General features: G+C 39.1%; 1 protein-coding gene across 2 annotated transcripts in view; it reads right to left on the reverse strand.

The window, feature by feature from the left end:
• The window catches only part of LOC124255481 (gonadotropin-releasing hormone receptor-like), a 90232-nt gene that overhangs the window by 51665 nt on the left and 14042 nt on the right, over positions 1 to 24525 (reverse strand). For both annotated transcript variants that reach the window (XM_046689405.1, XM_046689404.1), the window contains exon 2: positions 7010 to 7657. In XM_046689405.1, coding sequence (XP_046545361.1) covers positions 7010 to 7618 — 609 coding nt within the window. In that variant the 5' untranslated portion in view covers positions 7619 to 7657. The remainder of the gene's footprint in view (positions 1 to 7009; positions 7658 to 24525) is intronic.

Below are 24525 nucleotides of genomic sequence, written 5' to 3' on the forward strand. Positions count from 1 at the left end.
TTCGCTTAAATCTGGTATCATCACTTTTGGAAAGTCTTTCATCAACACATGCTTGTGATAAGTCGGAATCGTACAATCGACTTTGCCTTTGCTAAAGATTTGTTATTCTTGTTGAACATTTCTGGTGTACCCCGCCGTGGTATTACTGGAATATTGCTAAAAGCAGCGTAAAACCATATTCACGCTCACTTTATTGTTGTTGAAAGTTTTGTGTCGCTATTTCTACACTATACGGCTCCGACTGCCGGGGTATAGTGATCCATGCCTCCGTTCTTAGTGGTATAAATAGGGTATCTATCTGGGTAGCGAAATGTAGAGGCGTTTTTAGTTATTGTTACCCTGTCTGGTACTCGGCATTAGATGGACAAACAAGGATGGGTCACCAATAACTCACAACACACAAAACACTCACACACACATCCGCAAGCGAGTCTAGTTTATAACAGAATATGTTTTAAAATGCCACACAGCAAATTTGCTTTTTGTTACAAGACACCAATTATTGACTGATTGGTTTTCATGGAAGCATGATATAACGGGATGAAAGGTGTTCTATACGAATCATGCAGTTGACTCATGTAATATTAAAGCTGGGCATTAAGTCACACCATTACTCTGATCTAGTTAAGCCTCATCAGCACACATGGATTAGTTTCTGACAATGAGAAGCGTAAGCAGCAGCCATATGTATTCATAACGTATAGTATCAGCAACATTAATCGGAAGGCAGTTTCATACATTAAAACTTAGTGCTTCCTTAATGAGAAGGTTTATCGACCACATAATTCAGATGATAAGCAGTGCTCATCGGGAGATGCTCATTCAAGATACCCATTTGCTTTGATGTGAGAGCATCAATGTGCCATATTATTACTTAAATCAAATTCTCCACGCCTGCAACCGAATTTGTAGATAGTTTATTCTCACCTAATGGCCACACAGGCGCATAAAGATCGCGTTTGGTACAAGATTACAGACTGAGCAAAGTTTGTTGGTCCCGTTAATGAAGGAATCGATAAAGATCTTAACCATATCCCAAAAATATGATTCAATCCGAAAATAATTTGAATAAAATTGTAATTACACTTTTTGTATGTTTCAGATGATACGAAACTGGTGTTGCTAAATTTGCGATACATGAGAAAAAAGCAAATATAAATACATTAATTTAATTTCATTTAAACACGCATTCACTTTCAAATAATTAGTGCATGTAAGAACATATCATAAATGGAATAAAATAAACAATGAAAGTGATAGGTAAATAGGGCCGTTTAATTGGCCATCATAGTAGGCAGGACCCCCTGAAGATTTACAGACAGGCGTGATATAGCTGGAATATTTGCTGAGTGCAGCCTTTAACGACAAAGAAAACAAACACAATATGTCGGTACATTGAGATCAACAGTGGCCATCATAGTGATTCTCCTGGTCCGTACAGGCCATCATGAAAACGTCCTTCAAACGTCCGTCTAGAGGTCAGTAAAGTCGTTATTACACTTGTCTTAAAGTCAGCGGTGGTCATTATCATGGTCATGACATTGGTGCATAACAGTGTGTACATTAGGGGGCCATCGACATTACTCAGCTGGCAAAACACACATATACCACGCGTTACTGCACAAGTCTGGGCGGTGTGATAGCCTAGTGGTTAAGGCGTTCGCTCATCACGCAGAAGACCCGGGTTCGATTCCCCACATGGGTACAATGTGTGAAGCCCGTTTCTGGTGTCCCCCGCCGTGATATTGCTAGAATGTTGCTGGAAGCGGCATAGAACTAAATTCACGCACTCATTCACATACACGTCCGTCCAGTAGCCCCATAACTCATCCAGCGTTTGACACGATACATGAAAATCTGAGAAAACCTACTAACGTCAATATACTGAGATGTATTTCCTTCAAAATAACATTGAGAAATGATTCATGAGGCAAAACCAACGATACAACTATGTCTCCAGGTCGTACGACGGGCTACCAATTGACATGCTCTCGACAAGGTATGTGGTTGTTTTTCGTAAACACCGCTTTCGATTTATTGTCCCGTGAGTGTAACCTATACGAGCTCCACATTATGACAAGTTACCCCCGGGGGCTGAGGAGGTCCTCGGGCCGACTCGATGTCGCGAACAACGTGAAATAGATTGACAGGGCCTATACTTTAGTCTGCAAACACGCAACGGAAGAGCCATTTCAAATCCAATAAAACCACAGTTGCAGTGAAGTGAAAAGTGTACATCATATAGCCGGTGAATGTATCAATATCAATGTTACATTTACGAATCTATACATGGTTCCACCGTCAACTGTATACCATAGAGGAAAACATCATGTGGTTCTAAAGTGTGGGACGCATTCTCTTCAAATGCTAACCACTGTTGTCAAACAACACGACAGATACCACCGCCAAAAGTCATATTCTTGTGACTGGATTGAACGTAAAAGTCCGTGGACAAGACTACTAGTTGTCCGACTTTTGTGGAAGCCGCGTTGGCTGAGTGGGTTGAGACGGCTGGCCATTAGGAGCCTGGCTCTGATAGTGTGGGTTCGAATCCCGAATGGAACTCAACCCAACAAAAATACTAGTATCTATACTTTACGTAGATTTACTAATGCCATATGTACCGTGTGTTATATTTGACTACTTTCTAAATGGCGCTGAGTATTCATGGTTTGTTTGCCGCAATTCTCAATATTTGAGCTGTATAACAGCAGTCCGTAAATCATCAGGGATGCACCAGATAATCCAGTGATTGCTACCATGAGCATCGTTATACGAATTGAGATACGATTACCTGCATCAACCAGGTCCCGTCAGTCAGTCCCGTCAGTCTCCTCTCACGACAAACACGGGTTGATGGAGACCCTTGTCTTCACGGTTTATGATTAAATAACGAACAAAACTATCAGTCAAAAACATTGATCCAATTGTTCTGACCTTTGCCATAAAGGAAAGATGATAACAAGTCGATAACTGTCTTCTATGATATATATGCTTATATTCACAGTATATAAATAACACCCACATTTTCCAATAACAAGTACTGACAACGAATTTTATCAGTTGCGTCCGATGGGACCAATGCATTATTTTTTGTCCTGTTTTGAGGATCAAACAGTAAACCGACACAGAGTAAAAGCAATGGCTAGTTAAATATCCCTTGGCACTCGATTCACAGTTAGTCACTAAAGTTACTACACGTGAGTGAAAAAGTTAAATAGAAAGTTGGGTTACAATGTGACGTTAAATTAACTTCAACTTCTGATTTATATTAACTAATACAAATGGCAAATGCAAATTAACTGATGCAAACAGATCATCGTGCAAATTTAACTCTTGCAATATCATTAAAAGAACAGGAATATCAGTTATTCTTGATGTGGTTGCTACCTCATCAGGATTTCGATTTGCATTCCAAAGACTGCAGCTAGAGACCTTAATATTTTATCTTGAACAAAATTAGATTTTAATTAACCCTTCAACCAAAAAATGAAACGCGTACTTTTTCTCTGCATGAGTTTGTTACCGTTTTGTGGTGTTTCAAAATGTAGTCGAAGAACCTATAAGAACACTGTTTTCCAAAATGGCATTCGTGAAAATGCGCATTTAATGAGATTTCTTAACAAGAATTGATTTCTTTATTTCACGAAGTCATCTCACTTTGACAGGACTTCTTAAGAACATCCTTATATTATAATTAAAATTAGACGATTTCCCGTCAATATATACTCATTGAGGAAAAACAGTGATATCATTTACAGTTATCTTGAGATTTTTGTTTGTAATTTCAAATTGACGATGTGTTGATAAACATGATAAAGGCATGTGTAGTGACGATTATTTGTTTCAGAAACAAATCCGTGCCATCTTTACTTAATGAGAAATATGCTACTATCTATCAGAGGGATTACTTGTACTATAAAAATACTATATCAAACCGTGTGTATCAATGAGACAAGACACTTCGTATAATTATCCTTCCTCATCACTTAACAACTTCAACGGACATAGTATTCTTCATGTACATTAAGCCAATGCTTTTAGGCAACAGTTTTACAGCCTAGCTTAGTGCCATGTTCAGAAAGTGGGGCAAATGCGTCTGCACACGTCTTGGCATTAAAGACACTCAATGGACGTTGTAACTGTTACAGGCAAAGAAACGTCTGCTATTCTGCAAACAGATAAATTAACTGTCCAGTGATTGACATCATGAGTATCGACCTATGCCCTGGGATACCACTGCATGCATCAACCAAGTCAGTTTGCCTCACCAGTCGATCCCGTTAGTCGCCTCTTACGAAAAGTATTGGTTGCTGAAGACCAAGTCTAACCCGGATCCTCCCTTGGGGTGTTCACAATTGAACATCGCAGTTTATCAACGTTCTTGTAAACCGCTGAGCAACCAGTCAATGACAGTTGTGGGATATATTTAAAGTTCTATTCACAGTTTCGAAATAGATTCAATCATATGCCAAAGAGTTAAGGAGCAAGTAGTCTCAACACTGTGTCAAAATATGTATGGTCCTGGAATACCATTTGTCCGGACACAACCATCATGTATGGTTCGAGAACCCAAAGCTCTGAATAGGTTTTAACTACACCTATGTCCTACATCATGGAATAAAGCTCCTGCATCCGCATTTGAGTAATGAAAATAGACCCCTAAAATACCCTATTCATCAAGCCTGGCGTCTTGTAATGCAGTGCTAGGTTCTCGGCGGTGCTAAATCCTATGTATATTATGGTATTCATTTTGTGTCTAATGAATTACATTGTTGGATTTAACTACACTTATCATGCTATTCTTCCAACCTCTTATTCAATTCTGGGGGCTGCTGTTAAACCATTTGGGAATTTTAAAGGAAGCATGCATTAGCAATTACAATTAACTCAGATGAAACCATTAATAAAATCGTGGCGCCCTGCATTCTAAGGTCGATCAAAGTTTCGCTACAAATAGTTTCCCTTTGCACAGAGGGCACATACAAAATTCCGTTAGATATATCTATAAACTATTCCAACCATTTGACATTTACCTCCCTTTGACATAAACTTTATAAAAGATAACAAAATAAAGTTGATGGAAGGAAACGAATTTGGAATTATAATTCTGATGCCAAAATGAAATAAGAGTATCAGATAACGACGTATGAGACAATACGAAAAAATTGAAAATCATACTTTTGGCCATTACACCATAAACAAATGATACCGTGTATTAACCAAAAAATTATCCGCTTCTGCGCTGCTGCAGCCGTCAAATAGGCTGTTCTCAGAGGGGTTCTTGGGATTGACCACTTACTGACCTGTCAGATTCTAATAATTTTCGAATTCACTGTAGAATATGGATTCTGGCAAAGAATTTTGGATGTTAAAAATCATAGATTTCAGACATGCAATTGAAATGTTTTCGTCTTTATTTGTCAACTTCCGAACATCGCTGGTTCATGTTAACTTCAGGCATGAACTAAAGCCACTGCTTTCCTAACTTTTTCTTGTTTGTAGAAACTAGAAACGCCTGCTACAAATAGTCTCTTTCTGCCGTTAGATGAACAACCTTCATTTAAACATTTACCAACCGTATCTGTAATGTACAATGCAAGGCAATAGTTGCAGTGCCAGAAGTGTCGAAACTACAAATGTCTTCATCAAGTTTAAGCAAACGTGTTGGCTTCCAGAGAGCTGAATGCCACCAGCGCAGCGGGCTAAAGCACAAACAAGATGTTTCTGGCGTGTTATTGGCAGGGAAAACCTACAACAGAGACGGGTAATTTCGCGGTTAGAAAATGTGATTGAGTCTCAGAGAGCACTGCCATCGGCGCACTAGGGTTTGATGTTCCTGTTTATCCGAGTAGGTTGTCACATGCGCGTGCAAACTATTCCTCAAGGTGACCTAGTCCCTAACTGCCTTCAGACAGCTATTATATACTGTAGAGAATGGTTTACATGAAGGAAATGTAGTGATTAGGCAACACTTTTAAGCCAGGTGTGTTGATAAAATGAAGCATCCCTTTCCGTGCCTTGTCGTTGCATTGATAATTTAATAAGAAACATTGTTACACTGTTTACAGCTAGGTTTTAGCGCTGACGCTGTCATTAGATAACATGTTTACGTTGATAAAAGCGGCACTGACGTACTCTCTGCAGACAGTGCAGAACTGGTTTATTCTTTTTTCATACATGACGCATTGAATATTGAAGTGACATGATTATATCTAACTCAACGTTTTTATTGTTTTTAATACATTCTAATACAAAACAATTTGTAGCCATAAGGCAATATGTAAGTACGTGTTACTGGTTTAAACCAAGTATGTTTCAATCAACTGTTCACATATTTACCCTTACCTATAAGAGGCTTTCAAAGGAATTGTGGAATGACTGAACATCCGGAGTAAAATGTGGATTCTAGTTTCACTCATGATTAAGTGACCAGGTGTCTGTTTGTGTGGTATGCTGAGATACTATGGATGTTAGTAATCAACAATTTTATTGTCACTTAACATACTGTCCTTTCTTGTTCAACGCTCTATATAGTTGACAGGTCATTCTCAAAAGGTTATTGTGTTGATTTAGAGAGAGATCGACAAACGTCTAATCCGTGCAAATGGTGGGCAACTACACATATTCACTGCATATTTTGAAACATTAACAACATGCGTTTTAAAGCACTTATAATGAATTATGAATACACAATATGAATACAGCTTAGGTTGAGTCAACAGACACAATCAGTCTTTTCTACCGAAATTCAAATTGAGGTGTATGTTGGAGTAGTGCAAAAATCCAGAAAAACCAACACATACGCACACGTACACACACAAAAACAAAACACACACACACACACAACAGTCTAAGGAATATTTTTCTTTTGAAGCATTTTCTGGGACATTTTTTTCTTTAAAAAAAATATATCCATATAAAATAAAATATATCCATTGTTTCATAAAATGTAACAGTGATAATATCTGTGGGTACAATAACATTCCGTCATTCAGTATACTCTTACCTGAGGCACGCTGAATAAGGCACTGAACATCCATGCTAGGAGAATCATCACCCTTACTCTGACGGTCGCCCCGTTCCTTCTCATGGGATCCAAGATGGCCACACACCTGTCAAGGCCTATGGCAACAGTTATGTAGGTGGAGAGATAGAGCCCAAACACCTGCATGTATTTAACAAACTTGCACATCACATTACCTGCATACCATTGTACAGTTGCTGCCCAAACAGCCTCACCAGCGATACAGAAGAACGTCACAAATAAATCCGCAATCGCAAGGTTCACTATTAATGTGTTAATTGTTGATTTTCGTCGTCTCATTCGGTACATCTGAATCAATGTGGCCACATTTCCGACGAGGGACATGACAAACATGGCCCCAAAAACAATTGTCTTTGTCATGCTGACATCGTCAAATGTTGGCGGTGTTCCCATCGTTGTCATGATGAGTTGGGTAATGTTGTCACTTCCGGGATCTGCACTTCCGTTGTCACGTAGTACTCGGGTCGTCATGGCGGCCATGTTGACTTCGTGCTGGAGCAGATATAAATATGAAGCGTTTACGCCGTCCATCGCCTCATCGTTGTCTGCGGAAGTGGGGTCCTCGCTCATCCTGACATTGGGGTTATCTGCCCCTTGATCTCAGGACACCTGAAGAAGACATAATGTTGTACTTTAATGAAAGCTGTCAGCATGGATTAGGAAAGAAGAAATTGTTATGGCATACAGTGAGGGCACGAGGAATTTTTACATATTTGCTGCAAGGTAAAGTGAGGTAAAACTGGGCGGCGACATAGATGTGAATATGTGGCTGTTGGCACTTGTGTTGAATTCGTCGAATTAATAAAACAAACTCCCTGGTGCTCCCAGTTTTACATTGATAACCGACTGAAACATATGACTAAACGCGGTCAGAAGTCAGAATCAAGTCCTAAGTCGCAACGATATCTTGCGCCCGCTCGTTGCCGAGGCTCTGAATATATCCAGAACGAAACAGTCCTTGTTTGTTGCCAAAGTGCCGAGATTCAAGGTAGGAACACGTACAATCTTTTAACATCTTAACATCCATGGGATCGAACAAACAACCCCCACTGTCTCGGTGATGGATCCCAATTTTAAATATTTTATTCGACAGATATCCCAGCTTATCAAGTGATAGGTACAAAATGTTTCGCATCAGATATACAAATTATCAGGCCCACTTCTTGTAACATAGGCTTATCGTGAATAACGTATGCCCATATGACGGAACTATTATTACAGTAATAAGTCGCAGAGGTAGAACGCTCTGTCTTGCAATATCATCAAGGGCCAGAAGTAATATTCTCATCAAAGAAATCAAGGATATATGTAACCAAGATTCGTTTGAATCAGAGTGTATTCAGTCCACTACATGGTTAAAGGCAATGTAGGTTAATCTTTGAAACAGAGGTTCCCCAAGTGTCCGAGTAAGACAAACGGTGAATAGATGAAAATTGAAAGCACCAACTTTGATTGAATCGACCAGAATTGACAAAGAATCGCTGTTTGAAATGTATTCAGACACTAATGACCATTACAGTGAAGATACTGGGCGATCGATATTTTAACGAACACTTCAATGAATCAATGTTTCTTTGAAACGTTGCGTTTCAGTGACCTAATCCATCGTTCTCAGCATGGCAAATGTACGAATCACCACATGACTTGTTTGGAAATAAGACTCATTTGAGTGAATCATAATACTCATTAGTCAGGATTCCGAATAGCACTTGCAACAATGTGTAAATTATCCAACAAAAGTTCGTTGTATGTATCATCCATGAGGAAGCACGGAAATAATCGACGGACGGGGTTGTACGAATAGTTGATGGATGTTGTCTCCTGCTCCCGTAATGCGATTTATCATCTTGATATACGGCGATAAAGTAGCCCTCAAACTTCAAACACTCTGGCACTCGAACACCACAGACTACACCGATGGCATTTTGCTACAAGGGAGTAGGGTTATCTTCGACAATCACTACCGGATTCAACGATCACGGCAACCTTAACATGGTACACACTTATTGTGATTTATCAGTTTTCCTTCCCTACGAAAAAGATCAAAATACGCTAAGGAAAACAGAAATCAATAACCGATCAATTAAGCCAGTCTAAAAATGATAAACGACAAGCTACTAATACCATGCCTTGTAAATCCGCAACAAGACTTGATGTAAATTCTACACAGGAGTCCTACTGGCAATGCATTGACAAGCTGTTTGCAAAAAATGACTAAGTGTATCACAATGATCCTTGATTGTTTGAGATTTCCTGGCAAGTTTGCATAAACTCGACGGACGTAATGGTAAAAGTTTTTATATCGTATGAACAGACGTAAGTGGTTACCGCAGCAGGATAGGCGGATAAAACTTTAAAGAAACGATGATTGTTTCCCTATAGCGGAAATCAATACAGCTATACAGTTTGACGTAATCAGAGCTACAGATCCCATACAGGTTTCCAGTTCAAAGACACTGGCATTATTGTGCGCTTAATATAAAATTAAGCACGTTGATACGGTATGTATTTTTTCGAGTGCTTGAAAAAATTAATTGCAGACTTGCTCAAATTTAGTAGCTAAATGCGTACCAATGACGCACATGTACACTGTTATTAGTTTTCTATTTCTTTGATTTGAGCGGCTATGGTTTCAACTTTAATATCCGGTGGAAGATAAATAAAAAATATTGCATTATCCTTGATAACCATCTTCATTACAAAGTTTTGGTAAACTTCTCCACAGCATACACCGTAAGGCAAATGGTGTTTTGTTCTGAGTGTGTTCAATGGTCACTGACATCTGCACTGTTAACATATAGTGATGTTACATTTACATAAATCATGCTTCTGGCTTGTGCATAAGATGACTACTCAATGCTTTCATCACTGGAACACTAACTAATGGATCAGCCTCATAACGCCATATACATTTCCCATGTTGTGTGTTTCAAAACTGGTAACTGTGGACAAATGGTACAATGAAGATTTTATGAAGAAACGTAATGACTGTCTGCACATGGTGACGCATCTAGACCAAGACAATTAACGCCTTCGATGGTGCACATGGTGTCTTCTTCCTCGAACACGGATTGGATTTCATCGGATATGACACAACGCCTTCAAGACGTTTACTTTGTGCTTCATAGATATAAGGAAGTGAATGTGAAGTAAGATTTGAATAGTATTTCAATTCTGTCACTCTTTTTCATCTTGAAGCCTGAGGAAATCTCCGTGACTTTGGTGAGACTCTTAAGCGAGAGTGTGGTGCTGAAAAACATAGATACATTAACAGAACGAATCTGAGAATGGAACCCACGATTATATGGCAATGACACATCCTGTATAAGAGACAATGTTGCCCAGGCCTAGCTTCAAAAGACTGTATATTTGTCATCCGTGAATCCAAAATGCATAGAATACATTTATGTGCGTGCATACGTTGCTACCACGTGTATGCTGTTGATTTAGACATGTACGCCGTTGTTGTCAGATGAAGATGAGGGACTGGGTATATACTCCTTCATGTCCATAATTTGTCAACAGACCAACCCATGGAGGCCAACATTATTTCAAAACAAAATCTCGGTCGGTGAACATTCTCGTTATATATGATTCCATGTTACGTTATACTTGTCTCGTAAATGAATAAGTTACGTCTCGCAGTACAATAGCAGATGACAATGACTAAATGAACAGTACATTTGTCTAGCTCTAGATTTGCGACGCATTTTGTAGAAGCTCATGGCCATCTGAATAGTAAGTCATTTCAAGTTCATAATGCATTTTACACATGGATAAAACGGGTGTTTAGGATCTAAATAACACAGAGGCTCTTTCACACTCTATTCCCCATTATCTGGTGCTTTAGCCGCAATATTAATGGTAAACTAATGTCATTCATACGTAACCCATTACGTGACACATGTGATGTAACCTTTACGTTGCTCACTCGGTAGCGAATTGCAATAAATTTCCAGCGCAAGGCACCTCATGATGATGTACGTAAATCTAAGACATCATTGTCAAAGAATACCCAGTCTTGCCTATACTCAGAATACAGATTCCGTTTGGTATAAAGGACCACATGGATCACTGCGTCTGCCAAAGATCATATCATATTTTTCAACTTGGTACCAAGTTGAGCACGGAATTGATTTATTAGGAAAGAATCACAAGTATAAGAGAAATTCAATGAAGATGCAGGTATTTCCTTCACTGCCTCAAACCTAAGCAAAGATGTGGCATCGATAATGTCAATATTGTATACAAATGCATAAATATATATGTATAAAGGATCTATAATTCTACCAAAGACACAGACAAAAAGAAAGGTTGTCGAATGGTGAAGCGCACGGTTAAAGCGGTGTTTTTAGTTCCAGGCACATAGATGTGCGTTTGTAATTTATCACCTTCCAGTGTTTTTCAAAGCCTGAAAATAACTCACAAATTGCCCGATAGCAAAGGAAAGTTAAGATTAACATATGCAGGATAAAAACCATCTGGCCAAACTGCAAAAACATCATGTTACCACGGGCTTCCTTCAGTGTCTTTTCAACTATAAATCTGTAATTGGAGACGTTTTCGGCTTTCATTCAGGTTTACCTGTAAACACAGGACAGGTGTATGTTTTTGAAACTGATGCCGTTTTAACTATTTGCTGAGGGAGCAACGCCCAGCGTGTTGAGGTTAACCCAATATTGTTTTCCAGAGGGAAATAAAGCAGCTGTTCCGTCTCTGTACCTGGTATTTCAGCTGGTTTATATCAGCTTGAGATTTCAGGAGATAGTTAAAGAGTTGCTCAGAATGAATCTGAAAAACCGTTCACTGATGAAAACGTATTAATCAAATTGTGAAACTTTGGTTTTTGTTGTTACTAATTACGATGGAAACTCATGAAACATTGGTATTTTTAATGAACAACTCAAATGACTCTAAAGACCTCCTTTCTGCTGAGTAAAGGATTAATTAGAGGCGGGAATGATAAAAAGAAAAGAACTCTTACGAAAGACTCGAAGGCGTGAAAGATGTATTTGGGGCGGGGTGGAGTGGCGCTTAGGAGGGATTTACGTATAATGGTACAATCTACAACTTTGTACCTGATGTCTATCGTCGAAAGGAAGTGATATGATTTGTAGTTTTAATACTGTAGTGGAGGTCGAGGCGGTCGGAGTAACAACCTGCCTGTATTGTGTCAGAACGTGATATATGCACGGCTTTTGCATGCCTGTTTCATCGCTATGCAGGTATTTGTCTACGTGGCGAACTAATTGTCGGCACAGCACCCCACACTCTGCAGAGCAGCTCTGAGATACCAAGGTCAGCACTCTGAGGATGTATATAACTTGCCTTTGTTTTATCCCAAATAGTATCAACCGCGACAAGTCGAACTAGAATAAAGTAATCGTAGGTACAAACAACAGGGGCGGTGGGGTAGCCTTGTGATTAAAGGGTTCGATTCCCCAGATGTGTACAGTGTGTGAAGCCCATTTCTGGTGTCCCCCGCTAGAATATTGCTAAAAGCGGCGTAAAACCATACTCACTCACAAACAAACAACAGATTCTTTCAAATGTCCTGTCTCTTGTTTGGCCTCTCTATAGCCTGTCCGGACACGCCGTATCAAAAGTAATATGTTTAGACATTAGAAATTGCTACATTTCCAAGGCAGAATAGGACATGGAATGAGGGCTCGGTGGAATTTTTGAATTCCAATAACGCAAAGTAGAATGTCTTCTATTGCAAGAATACCTTGAGCTTTATTATTAACCTAGAAATTTACGCAAATGCAAAAACAGTGCAAGATACTGACCTTTGAGCCGAATGGATTACAAATTTATTACCACTGTCTTTGAAATCATTGTTTATATGTGTTGCTGGAAATTGTTAGACACACAAGGTTGCATCTGCCTATTCTACTCTTTATTGTAGGTAAAAGTTTTTCTTTAATGCATGTTTCATTATTCTGTAATGTATGTTTCCTTACAGCCAGAAAGCCTACCCATAGACACATTCTTATACAAGTAACCCTATGCGAGCTAAAACCTGCTTTGGATATATAAATAAAAGACAAAAGGGCAGGTATGCCCAAATCACCTTGGAAAAATGATAAAACCAACTGATGTCGAAACCTCAACAAATACACCTGGGCAGACTTACCTTGGCTCTGCTGGACACATGACTAATTGTTACAGATGTCGACACACTTATGTCAACACCAAGGCGTCAATTACAGGCTTCAATACACTCGTATACGCCTTTTGTAATTGCCAGTTACCCCGCATAGAGATAACAATCAACTTGAAGAACATGTTCAAGTGTTGTCGAGCCATGACTATACCTCAATCTCAGCAACAAAAGGGACCCTTGAGAATGTAACCCCCTACTCTGACTCTACTCTTTATGGTTAAGCTATATTAATGAGAAAAACGTTCAGACATGAAAACTGCTATAATTTTCTATCTCTCCTAAATCAATTCTGATATCAAATATCACTGTAGAATGGCAAAGACATCACAGTTGCTAAAATAGGAATCCTAAATGGATATTCATAAGCTAGCTCTATCCACTAATGGCGTTGTACCATTGATTCAAAGGCAAATAAACAGTTTAGATATTTATCGCTAGAATATAGCGATAACCGATCAGACAAGGTCTAATTACCTTGTCCGCTTTGCTTCACGAAAATGGGATTATTCATTATGTTCTGAATATAGCCATACAAGAACAAGCAAACTGGACAAGAGATGTTGGCACAGAGCATTCCAGGATCAGTTTCATAAGCATTAGGTGACGTGAGACCAACAGGCCCTCGTGTCTTTGTGAGGATTATAGATTAATAAAAAATAATTCTGATGACATGATTTATTGTACTGTGAAGAATTTCGAGTCAGAGGTCATCTGAATTCTTCTTTAATCTTAAATCCACGCACAGACACGAGGGCCTGTGGTGAGATCCAATCCATTCATGAAGTGGCCCTCTGAATTTATGGAGCAGTATGATTGCCGACTTGGAGAAAACTAGTAGAAGTCTATGGTATCCTGCAGTTGCAATCTCCAGCTAGCTCTTAGTGAGGTGAGGTGAAATTGGGTTTAACGTCGTGCTTGAGAATATTTCGCTCATATGACGACGTGCATGCGTGTGTATGTGTATGTGCGGCTGCTTGTACTAGCCCAGACTTAAGCTGGTTTTATAGCCCACTGAGATACCATGCCGCAGTGAAGCATGAATACCCCACTCAGACACATTATACTGACTCCGAGCCGACCAGTCCTTGTTGTACCCATTAATGCCGAGCGCCAAGCAGGGACCAACAAGTACCATATTTTAACGTCTTTTGGTATGACGCGGTCGGGAATCGAACCCGCGACCTTCCGCTCTCCGGGCGGAAGCTCTAACCACTACACCACGGAGGCGGTCAGCTAGCTCTTAGTATGAGAACGGGAGAATGACTTGTACTGACAGCACGGTAATCCTGTAAATCGAGGCCGTGCTTGCGGATAGTTCTGTGGGACAGGGGAACAGTGATAACACAAAAACCCTTTCAGTGTTACGACAAGCTTGACGTGTCTCAGGTGCCACAAGCTTATTTCATACTACCTTGACTTTGATCTCGACAGCATGTTTGTAATTAATAGTCGTTGTCCCATAGTGTATCGTATTGCTTTCCTCTGACCAAAACATCTCGGTGTAATTGGTCTCCACGGAGTGGTTTTGGCTCCAGCATGCCTCGCGGTCGTGACAGTAATACCCATAAAAGAAACATGACCACGAACGCCCACACTAAAAGCAAATGTTAAATATCTGTCAACATTTCCAGCTAATATTTAACAACAAATACGCCACATCTGAAGGGTAAACTAACATCTCATCTGGTAAGAAGACATTTTGCAGACACAAACTGAAAATAATCATAAAATATAATGAAAAGGAGCCCAGAGACTTTCTCCATTTTCAGATTTTCCTGAAACTGTGGAGATCTAGACCTGCCACAAGTTCTAGACTTGGATCGGTTTTCTTAGATATATTTGTTTCAGGGTCTGTATGACAGACTACTGAAAGGGATACGTTAAGGGAAAACGTATCAGACTGGGCTCGTGTGTTTTTACTGGCTATATGCAAATATTTCCTGTAAATATAAGACATGTACTTGACAATGATAACTTTGAAACATATACTGACAGTGAAACTTGAACCAACAGTTGTGGCCCTTGGAAGAAACAGGGCTTATATAGTACTAATAAATACTTATTCAATACCAAAACCAATCCTTTGGAGGTGATTGGTAAACAAACGATATCGCGCGAATGTATTCAATTTGATTGTTTGTTGTTTAACGCAGCACGCAGCAATATTCCAGCTATACGGTGGCGTCTTAATGATCCAGTGATCAACATCATGATCATCGATCTACACAATTGGGAAACGATCACATGTGTCAACCAAGTCAAACCTGACCAACCGATCCCGTTAGTCGCCTGTTACAACAAGCAGAAGTCGCTGAAGACCAATTCTAACCCGGATCTGAACGATTTAGCGAGAACGCAATGTGTTAAGTAATAGTACGAGAACAAATGATTAATCTTATATTCTTCAACCTATCAACAAAATACGACTACATGTATTTGAAATAACCTCATTGATGAATATTTCTATCATATCCAGTGTCCAGGGCGTTACATGATTATATTACAAGATTATATTTGGTATTTATTCCACAGTGCTAGAGTTTCCACTGGGGATCGGCTTTGCTTCAAATTGTATACCTGTTCATTGTGTATCCGGAATACTTAATTACATATGCGAGCGTTCAGTTGAGTGCATCTGATCATACTTAACAAGGACAATGATAATGTTGTGTTTAAATATTTAAATGTGTGTTAGAAATAGACTTATACAGCTGAATCATCTCGTTAATTGGAACATTACGTTGAACAAGAATGCTAAAGGCGTTTCTCAATTGTTTACTCATCGTCCACCAAGAAGATGTTCAGTTATACCATCTTCCCCATGAACGCATGAAAACCAACATATGTTAGCAGTTACACGGGCTCATCATTCGCATTATATTTACCATTACTGGTGGTCTGTTTAACAAGCAGCAAGGCTTGAAGCAATCTGAAAAGAGGGTTTTGATACCTTTGAGTTGGCAGTCTACGCATGAATGAAAGAACGTGTAAATTAAATAATTAACATGTCAAGTAGTTCCGTTAAACTGTGTTACACTTCACAAATAGCGTATTGCTACCCTGTGGCGGGGTAATCTGACTAACTATTAACAGAAAGATCACACGTCTTGAATTCTGGGCTGTTCTCTGTGGACAAGTGAAATGAATTTACGTGTCTCGAGAACATAGCTGGGAATTAGTGTATTGGCTGCTTCAACACACATCAGTTACATCCGCCATTAATTATCTTCATTTCTGACTCTTCTTGTGCATCAAGGGGCAGGATGACCTGGTTGGGTTTACCGCAATGCGACCAACAGAGCTGTGTTACACCGGTCGCTAGGTTTCAGAACCAAATATGATCCTTTGTCAACACTGAAATGTGATCCTTCGCTGGCAACCACAAAATACCCATGTCAACGTGTATGAATTTTTAAAATCCATTTTGACTTATCTCCGACATAAAACGCTGTATCCCATGATATATTACTGATCTATTGTAGGAACGTAATGAAATCTCAATCACTCACATCTTATGCCTCCAGAATATATACATACACCACACGCAAATATCCAGAATGACGTATTGTGACGCTAGAAACATAAACAAAGCCGTCTTGATTATTTTCATGACATTGACTATGTCAAAACAGTATTCAATAATAAGTACAATGTGTGGAAGGTATAAAAGAGTAATTATCAGAGCTGCCGTGTCATTAACCACGTTCTGGAAACCCTCAGTACGTTGAACGCGGAGAACGAGTGTTCTGCAATACATGTCGAACATGTTGAACATAGATATTTGGGAATGTCATGGGGTTTTTGTCAGATATATCGTGATGTACATGAACGTCCAGACTGGAAAGCATAAAACACGGTATTGTTTGTTATCTGTCAACGAAACAGGATTAGGCAAACGTGCAAGTTAGGTGTTTGTCTTCTCATACGACATCCACACGTACATTTAAGTGTATAATGGAGTAAACGCATTTGGTGATGCCTTGTTGAATTAGTGTTACATTTATTGTGACTGGGTAAAATATGCTTGAAGACAAACGTGTCAGTTTGTGCCAGAGTGAGGCTTACAATGTAAACGATAATAGAAAATACATGACACATTTATGGTTATAAACTTTAGGTATTATCAAACTTTTGTAGCTTAATGTGCTTCTTGTCCCTCATTTGGTGAATACTGAGTAGGCGTAGTGAGTGAGTGTGGTTTTAGCAATTTAGCAATTTTAGCAATATTCCAACACAATCACCGGGAGATACCAGAACTGGCCTTCACACGTTGTACCCATGCTGGGAACCGAACCCGTGTCTTCAGTGTTATGGGCGGACGCTTTAACCCATAGACTACCCAACGTCGAGCATATAGAGTTAGTATATGTGATATCACACCCACACCCACACACCCCACACTCACACACCCAAACACACACACACACACACACACACACACACACACACACACACACACACACACACACACACACACACACACACACACACACACACACGGTAGGATTGCTGCACATAGCCAACGATATCATGGCGAAGCCCATGAGAATAAGTGGGCAGAAGCTAATTAAGTAGAATGGTGAAGGAGTAATGATGGTGTTATGGTGAAGGTCCAGGTATAATAACAAGGAGCTGACAAAGGTAACAACAGCCACAAGGCAATCAAAATGTCCATTTGTGACCGATGATATGTTGATGATATGATGAAGTTATGGTTGGTTCAAGTTAAAGCACAGAGAAATGCACTTTGGGTAGGTGGATGCCACGGTCTCTGTCAACGGCTGGCTTTCTTCTTTGGATTTCAATAGTGTTTTAAGTTCCATCTTTTCCCAGGCACTGATATTGTTTAGGTCCCAGGATATATGGTCATCAGGATTCTCTATCAGATGTTCCCAAATGTAGTTTTTCAAGGATAGAATTTTCAATAGAAATTGGTATAATTTGATTACCATGGGGTTATATATACGATTCCACGGTTGCAGGATAATATTTAACTTTGAAGGAAATATCCTACTTTTTGTCCCATCTCGGACCGTATATATTGCGCAGAATACATTGTTTAAACTATCTTCCCTAAGGACATAGATGCCTGAAATTAGATGCATAATTTAGATATGAGCATTTCAAAAGACCTAGACCTGCACAGTCGTACTTCAGATCACCAAACCAGTCACATCGCATGGTTAATTATGATTGTCTTTGACATGCTCATCTTCCAGGTTCACACACAAGTCATGTTTAGATACTTTCAAAAACTGATTCACAAACACATGCTCATGATACTTATTCATACAATCGAATACGGAGATTTTGTCCAATTATGGAAGTGATTTTATCGCTTGTATTTTGCTGGAATGTGTCTTCTAGCATTTTCTTTCATTTTTACCGCATCCATGATGGCGTATACCTTTAACATCTGGTGTCATGACTGATTGTCAATGAATAGTTCATATACTTTGCACCGCTATTTTGTCCTTTACGAACAGTGGATTTTGTTTCAAAGGAGAGTCGCAAATGATTATTTCTTTGTGTGTACTACAGTACCGAGCCATTGCACTCCATTCCACTGGTACGTCTACAAACATGCATCTTCTAGAATGACTGAAGCAATATATTGTTCTGCACGTTTCATGGGAGGGGGGAGCGGACCGGTGGGGTAGCCTAGCTAGTGGTTAAAGCTTTGGCTCATCACGCCGAAAACCCGGGTTCCATTCCTCACATGGAATATTGCTAAAAGCGGCGTAAAACTAAACTCAATCACACGTTCAGGTGAGGGAGGAAGTGACATGATTTAACATCGCTTTCAACTGTGTTTTATTGTGTCAATGCTTGTCAACTTTATGGAAGGAACACTGTTGTGATCTAGGTCCTCGACATTGTTCACTTTGGTGAAACCAGCGAGGTATATGATCACACAGTTCAAGCAAGCCTCTCACGCCACTCTCTTACAAAGGAAAAGTACAAAGTAGCTTGCTTTTGAACTAACCACCACATTTCCCAAATACTGTTGAACTTTTTGATTCATTGCAAAATTTCACGATCACATTGTTCTATTACCTTGTTAAATGTAGCAAAATATTCGGCTTAACAATGCCCTTAATTTGGTTCCAGATGGCATTAAACATAAATCGAATTCAAAGAAATCTGCGCACCATACAATAGCTATAAAAATTTAAATTGCATTAATGTATTTTTTAATTACTTTTACAGTATCATGAAAGTATGAATAATCACAGTTAACGGTACTTTAGTGGTCACTATTTAATAAGGTATTCAAAGTTAAGAGCTCAAGAACTATAACGAGGGCTTTGCCATTATCTCGGAATGCCACAGTTCGCTTGTACAGCTCACAATTCTTGTAATCTCTTCGCCAAATCATTAAACACACGAAGCTGCCAATTACTTACCGACTTTATTGCAAAGGGCCTTTGTTCGCAAAGTTTAATGTACCCTTAACTTCAGCAGTCGGTGGAATGTCAAAAAAAGCAATAGCATGTAGAAGTAATTCAAACGCATACCTTAGCAACGCTAAGACATACCAAGATAAATCCCTGGCAAAACGGTGCTGGTAGAAGGACAACCACAGAAACGCACTGTACTGTACTTTTGATTTGCAATATTCATTATTTGAAAAAAATAGGTACTGAAATTATAATGTTCATGCTGACAACAATGGCCTGGGATAATATACAGGAGAGCGCTGTAGATAATATCCAGTAGTGCGCTGTGGATAATATCCAGTAGTGCGCTGTAGATAATATCCAGTAGTGCGCCGTAGATAATATCCAGTAGTGCGCCGTAGATAATATCCAGTAGTGCGCCGTAGATAATATCCAGTAGTGCGCCGTAGATAATATCCAGTAGTGCGCTGTAGTTTTTGCTACGAATATGTCCTGTCTAGATGGTTTTGACTTAGGAGGTTATTTTAATACAAATTGGTATGAACTGTAAGTTCTAGGAAATATCTACTGGGATTACATGTCAGTCAGACCGTCCCGGTATGAGGCTTTGGAGGCGTTTTCATCGTGAAAGCAATTCAAAGCCGAGAGATGACGAATTCTTACTCCTATATCACAGGATCTAGAAGCATTACATACCCTTCAAAGAAATGCATCCCATAATCCGGGTTTTTTAAATCAAAATTAACATTTTTGTTCGTTTTCACGTTGAAAGGTCACTGTTTGTTGTGAGTGTCAGTACTTGCAAAATATTCTGACAGCCTCTGTCTCATATTCAAATCTCAATGCAACATTTTCACGTTATTTTTCTCAGAGGTAAGACATAATGCACATTTATGCCTTAATCGTATGATTGTTTTCGTGAAGATATCAAAGATGCAAATATATGCAAACGATTGGCGCCAAGAATACACGAGGTGTCAGTTCTTCTCTTAAATGTTGATATACTCATCAAGAACCCAGTGAGTTCACTGCTCCCAAATTTGACTTTACTCCAATTACAGAAGCGATGCCCATGCCCACGGAACAGTTTTGTGCTGTTTTGTCTATCTGGTGTTGAAGCATCACACAGTATACACAAGTCAAAAGCAAGGTTGTTGGCATATACTATACTTGATCACTATTTCAGTGTTTCCGCATATAGTTTACGTGATCACTATTCCAGTTATAACACTTCCAGCGATAGTTCGTGATGAACATCTCCGACAGAGAAAAGGGAAAGGCATCCCGCTGCTTCCGAACCTATTGTTGGTCTAGGGCAATAAGTACGCATCCAGATCCTTGAACTAATTTCAGCTTTGAAAGTTTTTTTCTTGAAATAAACCATTTTCATCAGGTAGTCATTATGAGGTCTGTACAGCGTATAATAGATGTATAAATCAGAAACGGATGTTATGGTGTTGTATTGCAATTATGTGAACCGCTTGACCATAACTGAACTCGGTTATTCCATTAGGAATCATTAGCGATACAACATAGGTCTTGTATAGGCAATGTTCCTTACAAACGAACTTCCCACATATATTGGCGTAAAACATCAATAGCGATTAATCTCTAAAACAGGAGTGTTTCTCCGGTGTAAACTGTGCTAGTTGCGGTATCTTTCCCTTGCATAATGTATTCACATAAAAATGGCTTCCGGGCTCCCACAGTCTGCGTTTCCTAATTGGAACTGCCTGAATCGGATGTTGATTTGTGGAAAACCGGTAGCATTATGTTCAAAGGGGAAAATTAGTCTGCCGAACGTAATGCACGCACTGATGCAGTGGAATTGCTAGTATATTCCGCTGATACAGAATAGCAGTTAATTTGAAACGTACACTGCTGAACTCCAATACACACTACAAATCACTAATCGCTTTAAACACTGGACTACTTTTCCGTCAGCAAAACAGGATGTAGTAGCCTCTCGGCCGTTTCTTCCACCAGATATTACCTGTAATGGCCATTTTGTACAGGTGCCGTACACATTAACAACAAGAGTGCTACAGCGAATGAAGAAAGCTGCTGTGTACTTAGTGGGCCAAATGAGAGCTGTACCTGTAATGTATGCATACGACAGCTGTCACTTTTTGTGAAATGTCTATGAAAATGTCACAGCTGCTGTCTCTCAAACATTACTACCACTACTACTACTACTACTACTACAACAACAACAACAGCAGCCATTACTACCACTACTACTACAACAGCCAATACTACCACTACTACTACCACTGCTACTACTACAACAACTACTACTACTACTACTACTACTACTACTACAACTACTACTCCTACTACTAAAACACCACAAATACAACTACCACTAAGACTACTTAGAAACATGATCATGGGTTGGAATTCGAATCTCCCTGTGTTTCTGCCCAGACACTTGCTCGGGGGTGACACTACAATGTTTTAACGTCAAAGACCTACTTAATATCAATTTTTCCTTCCACATTATGCGGACAATATAACTGAATGCTATAAACCAAGAGAACATGGAGAAGGTATAAATCAATCAAAACAGCATGACAACCACCGGAATATCGATCTAAAATAAAAACAAATATTCAGAATGCATTAACCAATTTATGTAGATCAAATGATTGAACTATTTGGGCAAGGTCATAACAGTGGAGATAGAGCCGTCCTTATCATAACTACTTTTAGATTGTCTGTCTGGTTTGACTCACATATGTCATATGCTGAATAGTCAGTTTACGCTACAAATAGTATATTCGATATATTCCTGCAATAACAGCTCTTTCATCTTTCCGATGACCTCCGTGGACAAGTGGATCGAAAGTGTGCCTGGAGAGCGCTTGGTCGGTGGTTCGATCCCAAGGAACTATATACCAGTAGACGTCAAACATTTGCCTGTCTTGTTACACGCTGCACTCAGCACTATTCCACCTATATGATTTCGGTCTCTAAATACTATCGCTTTCAGCCTGGACCAAGTGATCAACATCATGAGCATCGATCTATGCAATTGGGAAAGGTGTCAGATGTCATCGAAGTCATCGAATCTGACCACCTGATCCTGTTAGTCGCCTCTTACGACAAGCATGTGTTCCTGAAGTCCAATTCTAACCGGGATCTTCACGGGCGAGACGTCAAAGGATGATACTTTTTTTCGCTGCACGTCATTATAAACGTGTGATGATCTTGAATGGGACGTTATATCCCACTTCACCCCACCTAAATATGAATATTAAGTTTTTGTCGTGATAAAATGTCTGCTATAATTACCTCTTCTGCCCAGGCTCCGACAATATCAGTCCTGTGATGATAAAGATTACTATTTGAGCTTCTCCTACGTCCGGTATCTGTGCGAGGAAGTAATAACCTTCAGCTAAGATGTACTTTTTGTGCTGTGTTTGAAAGGTCAGAATTCCATTGAAGTATCGTCTTATCATACTTCTCCATACAAACTGTATTCAATCTCGTATACGCCATTATATGCTATCATAACAACCATCACAACAAGCCTGTCAAAACAAGCTGTCATGGCAGAATAATGCCCCAAATTATCATCACAATGACTCCGATCATATTACTTGCAAACATTATGTATTCATACGAAGGACCCGCTTGATAGACATCTGTGAGCGGTTAAATGACTATTTGAATGCAGGATTGGGTCATGTGGCTATGCAGCAAAGCATATCAATAAGGACAATAAGGGCACAGTATTTCATAAAGTAACTTATTGCAGCTCTGTTCATAGGAAAATATGTTAATTATATCACAGTCATAAAGTCGTATATGTGCTGTAAAACGGAAGAAAAATATGCAGCATTTATGTTCACAACTTGATCAAAACTATTGGTATTGATTATATGTTAATTTGTTAAGTACAATGCATGTGTCTGATAAAGATATTTCATGATTACAAAGTAATAACGTGTACGAACTGTACATTTGATATGTTTCAGTTAAAAGAATTATATGATTTCCGATAATGCTGATGCTGAGAACAAGTGAGTGAGTGAGTGAGTTAAAATTTATAGTCACATCGGCAATATTTCAGCCATGTTGTGACTAAAAAGTTATAAATTAACAATAAACACAATTACATTATAAAACACCTGTCAACGAAGGACAGTAAAATAACTAGATTATCAAATGAATAAATTTAGGACCAGTAATTAAATCTAAAATAGTTTACCTATAAATGAAAATACACTATAGAAACAGGCTATAGATTGCCAACAAGGTCACTGGGATTTTTAGTAATCATATGCAGAATGAATTAGGTTATATAACGTAAGTATTATGCTATAACTAATGTCATGATACTAATGAAGACAAATTGAAAGACGAAGAAGAAAAGGTTCGCATAATCATATGGGAAATATCTGAAGTACAACAATTACAATGTGTTCATTCATTGTCAGGAGTATGCTATATGGGTCACGTAGATTGAAGGAAATGAGAATGGAATATCACTGTGGGTGACACCGTAATGGGCTTCTTAATGTTGTTTGACCACGAATCGTAACCTCAACGTGTTGACCGAACGCTATATCAAGTAGGCTTCCCAACCATCAGAAGCACGGTGAAGACACAACACCAGGTGTTGCCGAAGAGGTTTCATTTGACATGTATGAAGGTCAAGCGGGATGTCGATACCTACAAACTTATCAAACACCAGTAAAATAAGTTTCAATTTATACAACGTCTCATTCATATGTTTTATACAGAAAAATATATACTATACCACAGGTGCTTACTTTGTCAATACTACTATATATTTTTAGTTATATGTCAATTATATCAATCATAATGTGCCAGTACATAATTCGTTTCCCTTTAGTCAGAAACATGGATAAGTCAACTGTAGTTTACAAACATAATGTTATTTT

This window comes from Haliotis rubra, unplaced genomic scaffold (assembly GCF_003918875.1).
Source record: "Haliotis rubra isolate DU_JTF1 unplaced genomic scaffold, ASM391887v1 Scf60, whole genome shotgun sequence".
Classification (NCBI taxonomy): Eukaryota; Metazoa; Mollusca; class Gastropoda; order Lepetellida; family Haliotidae; genus Haliotis; species Haliotis rubra.